The following is an 8,890-nucleotide window of genomic DNA, read 5'->3' on the forward strand; positions in this document are numbered from 1 at the left end:
TGTCGGCCTCGGCCTGTCTCCAGGTCCTAGGTCTATCTCTTCTAACTTATCGGCCGACATGAACCCTTGACCTAGTTTTCCGTCTAAGTCATCGACTGCTCCGGTGAGGGTGTTTACTAGGACTCCTGATCGCGTATCAGCTGAATCCTAGTGTCCGATACGCTCAGGAATTCCCTCGACCAGGGTTTCCCAAAGATGCATTCGTAGCCCTCTGATTCCCACGTGGGGAGGTCTGTTGTGGCTACGTTAACTGACCTGCCGGCTACAATTACTTCCACTTGGTCTCTGTGCCATTGTATCAAGCTTTGGTGCATGGTGGATGGAATGCAGCAGTTGTCGTGAATTCAATCTCATCCAAGTAGCAGGCTATAGGATCCCTTGCCGTCGATGACGAAGAACGTAGTCGGCACGTTTTGCTTCCAACTGTGAGCTCAACGTTGAGGCACCCTTTGGATTCGGACGAGTTGCCGCCGAAGTCTTTCAGCATCATGTTTGTTTTGATGAGATCTAGGCCTTTCCCCTTTTGGGAAGTACCTCGCCCCTTTTGGTGCAACTCTCCGTCACAAGCACCATTGGCTACCTGCCGAATTAGCCCCGACAGAGTGTTTACCAGCACCCCTGACTGGTTGATGAGTGCATGATGTACTACCGAATCCATCATGTCCTGTAGATTTGGCTGGTTCTCCGGAGGAGGGTCACTGCCTTTTCCTGGCTCCGCGTTGGGTGTCGAGAGCCGAGACTTCTGCACTGGGCCACCCCGAGTAATGCTAAATGATTCGAGGCACAACTTCTGGCAAGTCACATGCTCTCTTGATCATATTGATCTCATAATTATACATGCCCCACTTTAAATTCAAAAATACATATTTTACTTCATTCATTTGCTACATCGTCCTTTTCATGCAGACGACAAGAACGATCACACTAGTCTCACCGTCGATGCAGGGGAGGTGGCGTTAATGGTGGCGATGACCGTTACGGATGCGGAGTTGGATACTACTCCCTCTGTTTCATAATATAAGATGTTTGATTTTTTTACTTGTAATGTTTGACAATTTTTTTATTCAAAAAATTATGGAAATGTCATTTATTTTTCTTGTGACTTAATTTATTATAAAAAATTTAAGCACGACTTGTCATTTTTTATATTTGTACTAAATTTTTGAATAAGACTAATGGTCAAATGTTGCAACAAAAAAAATCAAACATCTTACATTATGAAACTATTGACGCTGAAAATGACAATCAACAGTCACACACGTAGGCCTAGGAATCAATCTTAGACCACTCTAGTGCAGGACCTAGTTCTTAGAAATATTGGGCGTGCCAGTCAGTTTGATCCTGTAACTGACAAGATATAACATAGGAAACAGTTAACCCCAAAACCGCTATCGGTCGGATAGCTAATAGTGTCTCAGGACCACAGCCGATGAACTAAGCGATCGGCTTTACAGGAATTTCAGGATAGCGAGTATAAATACACTCAATCAGCTGAGTCAATAGTAGGATAAATACCAAATAGACCAACCAACTAATTAATCTTAAAAGATCGGACCCAACCGAGATAGTCTTAAGATTAATCAGCCAATCGGACCGATTCAGTGCTTATCTCATGTAAAATCGACAGCCGATAGGAGACTAAGCATGGAATTTAATATAAACCGGAACGCTATACCAATTACTAATATAAAACAATAACAATTAACTACACACATGCTAATACTAGATCTAGAAGATTGAATCCAATCGAGACAGTATAGACCTAAGCATAGTCATACGTCGAATCAACTAATAATTGTAGCACATGAGTAACAAGATAGCAAACTAGCGTAATCTACCAACCAATCCATTAAACCTAACCGATCGGACAGATCTCTACAAGCATATCGCACTAGATATACATAGATCAGACCTAACCGAGACAATATGCAATCTGGTACGATATAATCATAGAAATGCGAAGATCGATGAGCTTACTGAACCAACCAGCAGATTACTTAAGATAATGTTGGCTAGAACTCCAGCGATAAGCCGTCGCGAGCCCCTGATCTAATCTAATAGCACAAACCCGGCAAACCAAATTGATCGGACCGAACCGAGACAAAACCAAGTTGACCAGAACCATGCTAGCAGATCAAAACAGAAGAACTCACGAGGATTTGATCGAGAACTATTACTACTTCAAGCTAACAGATCAAAGCAATAATAGAACTCATCCCACCGATCAACCCGGTAAAAGATCAGACTTAACCGAGACAGTCCTGTTCTAGTTGATCGATGGGTTTTGACAAACAAGAACTTACATTGCGAAGCTGCCTAGCCCCGCGCCGTAAGCTCAAGCAAGTCGAAGATTTGGAGGCGACGCGCCAAGTTTGATTGATCTGGAGATAATTTACAAGGACTCCAGGCATACATATTTATATCCCGGGTGTTAACTAACCAATCCGGATAAGAACCCGTTACTAACTAACTTGCAGTGTTTGGACTTTAATTAAATATAAAAATCCTAAACAAACTCTAAGCTAAAGCGTAATTATTCGACACGGACTCACAGCTAACACTGAATCTATCTTTATGCTTTGGGCCCAATTGGACTACAGTTCATGTCCGATTTGGACTCCATTGGTTGCATCTCTGTCATTTCCAGATTCCTGCCCCCAGCCGATTCCCTTTTTCCTATCCGATTCGGTCTCTAGCTGTGTTTCAACTTATAACAGCTATTTGCCAAAATCTGGCGTTAACAGAAACAGAGGTAGTAATATTTACCTGGTGTGTGTTGCGCACAACATTCTCAATTCTAAGCATCTGGTTGCAACACACCGGCATATTTGCTAGTAGTAATAATGTAGTGATTCCATTTAAATGACTTAGAAACATCTGAAATATTATCAATGGCAACTCGCATGGATTTCGACCTAAACTTCACTTCATAAAATATAATCGTGAGATTCTTGTATTTTTTCGTCGTCTAGGTTGATATCTTCTATCTTTGTCTCCTCCTTTTCCTCTTTTTATTTTTGTCCTTTTTCTTTTCCTTCTTTTGTTTTCTTTTTTTTCATTATTTCTCTTCCTCTTCTTTCTTTTCTTTATCCTCCTATTCTTTCTTTTCTTTCTCTTCCTATTCTTTCTTTTTGCCTTCTCTTCCTCTCCTCTTCACATATGGCTAGGGTTAGGATGGGGCTGCCGCCACCACTGGCTGGCCGGTGCATCGCCTACCGCTCAGGCCACCCCTCCCCCCCTTCATCCTCTTCCTACTCACCTTTTCCCCTACTCCCTTCATCTCCACCCTCTGATGCTGTTGCAGGTTGCCGCCTATCATTGTCAGCGTTGCTGCTACTGTAGGGATGCCTACTACTGCCGTCGTCGCTACTAGTGATAGCTAGGTGAGGCTACATTGCGGGGGTGTTTGGTTCACACCGACTTTTTTAGTCCCTGTCACATCGAATGTTTAAACACTAATTAGAAGTATTAAATATATACTATTAATAAAACCCACCTCATACTCTGCACTATTTCACGGAACAAATTTATTGAGCCTAATTAGTCCATGATTAGCGAATGTGCTACTACATTAAACATTTGCTAATCATGGATTAATTAGGCTTAAAAAGTTTGTCTAGTGAAATAGCATTTATTTATGCAATTAGCTTTATTATCCTAATTAACCTCCAAACATCCGATGTAAAGAAGGACTAAAAAAGGTCCCTGGATCCAAACAGCCACCGAGTGACCAAGTTAACACTTGACTTCTCCCTATTCTTCTTTTTTTAGCTCATCAAACTGAACAATGCTTTGCCACTCCTATTCTCTAGTTCTACTAACATAGATGGCCATAAGGCACGAGGCCCGACAGCCCGGCCCACAGCATGACCATTTAGTCCGGCCCAAGCACGACACGACACGACGTGGGTTGGCTTGGCGCGGCCCGGTTCAATTAGCAGGATGAAAAAAAAATTAGTAAAGGACCTAAAATAGTCTTAATTTAGTCATATAAGGCTTAGCCTAAAAGAAGAGGTGTGCAAAATAGACTCATTCTAGCAATAAAAGCCACAACCTAAAGAAGAGAGACAAAAAATAGACTTATTTATGCAGCCCAAAGAGGTGAGGTAGGAAGTATAGACTTTTCGTTACAAATAAGCATGATGGCTCATCGTGTGTTCGAGCAAGCCCGACACGGCCCGAGAGTTATTGGGTCATGCCTGGGTATTAGGTGCAGCTCATGGGTTGACACAGCATGGCTCGATGTGTTGATTGAGTCGTGCCGACCCGATGGAAAGCGACACGAGCCCGGCTGTGCCGGATGGGTTGTATGGCCATCTCTATATATAAATACTAATATGGCTATGGAAAGAGATGTATCGTCGCGTTGAGGAGGATTTTCCTCTATTTATAGGCAAACTTTGATGAGGTTGAGGAGTTGGCATGTTCATCCTTTAGTTGAATATGTGGGTGTTCCTTGGTTTTGCTCAAGTTTGCCTCAACTCTTCTTCGAGACGAATGACTAATTTAGAAGCTTCTCCGTTCTTCTCCTACATTCTACACTCTTCTTCGAGACGAATGACTAAGCTTCATGAATCCAATGGATATGCTAATGGTTTGGGGGTTGCAAACCATGGGAGCTCAAGGTGTTTTAGAAACTTCTAGAAAATTCTAGAATTAAAATTAATTGGAAATTGGCTTTGGTGGTTTCAAGAAAGTTACAAAATACTAGAAACATTGATAAGGGATTAGGAGTAAAATTTATCGAATTTGGATAGTCTTTTGGCAAAAAGAGAAATTTTGAAAGAATTGTGGCTTAATTGCAAAAATTGTAATTAAAGGAGCAATTTGTGCGCTCTGATTGGTTTTCTATGAAAATCTATTACCCGCGGCTTAAGGCCATGTTTGTTTCCACTTAGGATTATTCAGCTAAATTATTATAGGCTAGAGAAGAATAAGCTATAATCTATTTGTTTATTAGATTATTGGATAGGCTGGATTACTGGGTTTGCATGGCTAAAGTCTAAAATATCCTCAACTATTTTGAGGGTAAGCAGTGGCAAGGTGCGTAATTTATTCTAAATGTCAAAGGGCAGTGAGTCTTTCGTCAGCCAATAATCTGAAAAAAAGCACCTATCAGATTACAATAATCTAATTATAATAAGTTATCACCGCAGTTCATCTATTTGTTTTAGATTATTCCTAATAATCCAGATTATAATAATCTATAATAAGTTATCACAGCAGTTCATCTGTTTGTTTTAGATTATTCCTAATAATCTAGATTATAATAATCTTGAGCAGCAGAAACAAACAGAGCTTAAGCAAAAGATCCAAATGTTGGATGATAAGTTGATGACACATATTTTGTGTGGGTCTAAACGCCGAATTGATTGGTTTGATTCCAAAGTGTCTGACAGATGCTAAACAATCAATTCCTGTACTAATGGTTAGACATTAGGATTCTGATAAACAAGTAATAGACCTTCTCGACGGACAAAAAAAACCCTTACCTTATATATCTAAACCATTGCCAACCAACATTTCAAAACAGAAATAAATGCAACCAATAAAAGATGTAAAAATCAACATATGCAAAACGAAATATTTAGATGTTAAATATCTATCTGCCCATAGTCTTAAGATTCATACATGACCTAACGCCTAATCTCAGGGCGTCATCTATAGCTTACAAATCACGCAAATAGGCCATCCATGAGACATGAGAAATGTAAAAAAGCAATATAACTATGACCATGCAGACTGAAAATTAATTGCCGAAACATTTCTTTTGAGAGGGGTAATAACACGTACATCCATATTGGCTGAAGATGCAACAAGCAAGTGAGCGAAACAACCTACTAAAGTAGAGTCTAAAATCAGTATCCTTTTGTGATATTTACTCAACTTGTTGTAGGTCGTGGCCTACGGCCTCATTGGGTTTATCCTCCTCATTAGTTCATTCCCATCAAGATTTCTCAACCATGCAGCATAATTCATATCTTGGATTAACTTGATGTCCCAGGCACGATCCAAGTAGAGGTAATCATCTGCGAAGTTGCCCATTATATTATCTTTCAACTTCCCACTGCTTATAATAGCTTGATTTGTGAGTTTGTGTTCGCTAGAAGCAATTTTCTCATAGTCTCCTGCGCCTTCCCAGGAATCCTCAGTGGGATGTACAATCCTAATCCCCAGATACTCACAATAGCAGCAGCGTACTTAACAAGAAAAAGACAGAAAAGAGGTTCAATGTAAGTAAAACTCAAAATATTATCTGGAGATTTTTTATTTATTTCAATTTTATGGAGATGTATCAGAAGTGGAGGTAAAATCATACTTTGTGTTGACACTTCCGGCACAGGGTAGCAAAAGGGTTGATGATGTTCACTGTCTTCAACATTACTGAACTCTGCAAAAAATAACGTTGTGCTTGTTCCATTATCTGGACTTGCCCAAAAATTGGCATGTGAAAATTGACGCCTCGAGTCTCCAGGACTTCTCTTCTTGCCAACATAATCATTCACACCACAAATGATACAAAGCTCATAGCAATAGCCCTAAAACCAGAAATGTCACATGAGGAAAGACGCATATGGTGAAGATAGACATGATATTAGGTCTATTTTTTGTAACTCAAATGTTAATAAAATCGATATACAAACTCAATGAATTCATATTTGAAGCACTGTATTAATGAACTGTAACAAGCACATGACATTAACGCAATATAGGTCCAATCAGCAATACTCAGTCTGTGAATCCGTATATAGTGTATTTGTCAACAACAAACGACCCTGGGAGCTAAATCAAATGAGGCGTCTACTATAACAGTTCAGCTTCATGAGTTTATTGGGCACTACATCAACTCAAAACAACTGGATTTAGCCATCTAACACAGCAAAGCAACATATAAAGAATGAATACTCAGTGGAATTAGCAAACATCTAGTGTGCAACTTGTTTGCTACAGAGTAAAATGGAAAGCAGAAGATAAAGCAAAAGAAAGGAAGAACTAACCGTAGTTTGCTCATAATTCTGCAATGCAGCTTTAACTTTTCTGCAGACAAAACTTTGTTGGGTGAGGAAATCTTGTTTGCAATCCGAAAAGATCTTCATTGCATCTTTACTTAGAACAACGGCTGGCTTGAAGGAATTTAAGCTTGAATGTGACAAGAGTGTAGAGAGGCGACGAACACTGCTTGAGGAAAGAGGATCTTTTAGCAGGGACCTAACAACAGATCGCACCTGAGGCAAGACTTGCATGACAAATTCCAAATACTCTTCAGGTTTTGGATGATATGACGCATCCACTGCAGCCTTGTAGCCGCTGTCATCACAAACTGAGGTAGTATATCCTTCCTGTGTTGCCATTTCAATTACTTTGCAGATATTCAGATCGCTCTTGATTAGATAAATCATAGCATCATGGTCAGATATATCAGGAATGGATGCGTGCAAGAAGGCAATGAGTCCGTTGAGAGAACGAGATTCAACATGTTGCAGGGTGCAGATCATGTCCACCTCGAAACTCTCTGATGGAGGGAACATGGTATCGTACCAAATGGTGTTGACAATGATATTGGTGATAGAATTGAATGGGCCATAGCAGAAGCCTGCCTTGAGGAGGCTGCGATGATGTCGAACACGAAGATCTATCATTGGTAGCCGAGGAACCACCTTGAGATAACGACTGTGGATTCTGTCGAGAAGAATTCCTCGCAGCGATTCCGTCAGTCTACCTGCTGGCACCTTGGCAATGCTTGCATCCATGTCTAGCTGATGAAACCGTCGGGCAGCAAGATCCATGGCTGCTTTGTCTGATTTCTTCTTCAGCTTGAGCGGCTTGTGGACCAATCGAGACAAGCAGCGGATGTCTTGAGCAGAGAGGCGGCAGCGGTGGATCTTGTGGAGACGAGGGAGCAGTGCAAAGGAATCCATAACCAGATTGGGTTGGGCGGAGGAATAGGCAGCGGATTTGAGCGCAGAGGTGAGGGCGTGAGAGCGAATGCGGAGTGGGCGGCGGCAGCAGCGGTGGTTGTGGATGAGGAGGACGGCGACGAGGAGGTCGGCCCTGGACAGGTAGAGGTAGCGCAGTGCATCCCAGGCGGGGAGGTAGCGGAAATAGGATATGAGGAAGGCGCGGAGGCCATAGTAAGAGCGCTCCGCGACGGTACGTGCCTCCGGGGGCGAGGTGCCGTCGCCGGCGACGATCTTGGAGAGGACCTCGTCCCTTGTCGGCGGTCTCCGTTTCCGCTTCCTGGGATCGGCGTTGCGCAGTGTGTTGGCGATGATGTTGGTGACGGGGTCGGCGAAGCCGATGCAGAGACCGCTGTGGAGGAGCGGCTTCTCGCAGTGGTCCAGCGGCAGCACGTCAAGTGCCTTCTTGTAGTGCTCGTGGATTATCTCCAAAATCAGCCGCGCCCAGTTGCCATCCCAAACGCCGCCGCCGCCGTTCGCCATGATCGCTTAGGGTTCTTCGAGTCGAAGGGAAGGGAAGGGGAGCAGTCAGATGGCAGGCAGCGATGGGCCGGGCCTTCGCCCAAACAAACAACCAAGCGACGTTCTTTTTTTAATCAAAAACTTTATTACTACAAGTACTGGATAAAGCAACAGCAGCAGCGGGGGAGGGGAAGAGCCGAGACCGAGAGGAGAGGGGGTGGGGGACCGATTGGTTACCCCATCTGCGGGGGGTGAGGGCGAGGCCGTTGTTGAGCTGCAGCTTGCCGTAGTTGGAGGCGGCGGAACGCCTCCCTTGCCGCCGCGGCGCCCGGTCGACCACGAGTACCAGCAGGAGGAAGGGGAGGCGGAGGCGCGGCGCCTCCACTGCCGCTTCGCGAAGCTTCTCGCGCACTCCGCTCCAACCGGAATTCCGAGCAGTCGTCGGTGCGCTCTACGGGACCACGGCCACG

At 43.2% G+C, this 8,890-nt stretch overlaps 1 protein-coding gene across 1 annotated transcript; it reads right to left on the minus strand.

Annotated features, from left to right (window-relative positions):
* Window positions 1-5,586: 5,586 nt before the first annotated feature.
* On the minus strand, window positions 5,587-8,631 carry LOC102707021. The gene is made up of 3 exons (XM_006651998.3): window positions 6,999-8,631; window positions 6,320-6,539; window positions 5,587-6,200 (listed from the first exon to the last, which is right to left on the minus strand). The coding sequence occupies exons 1-3, from the start codon at window positions 8,439-8,441 to the stop codon at window positions 5,905-5,907; spliced, it is 1,959 nt and encodes a 652-aa protein (XP_006652061.2). The 5' UTR covers window positions 8,442-8,631; the 3' UTR covers window positions 5,587-5,904.
* Between the last annotated feature and the right edge of the window lie 259 nt (window positions 8,632-8,890).

This window comes from Oryza brachyantha, chromosome 4 (genome assembly GCF_000231095.2).
Source record: "Oryza brachyantha chromosome 4, ObraRS2, whole genome shotgun sequence".
Lineage (NCBI taxonomy): Eukaryota > Viridiplantae > Streptophyta > Magnoliopsida > Poales > Poaceae > Oryza > Oryza brachyantha.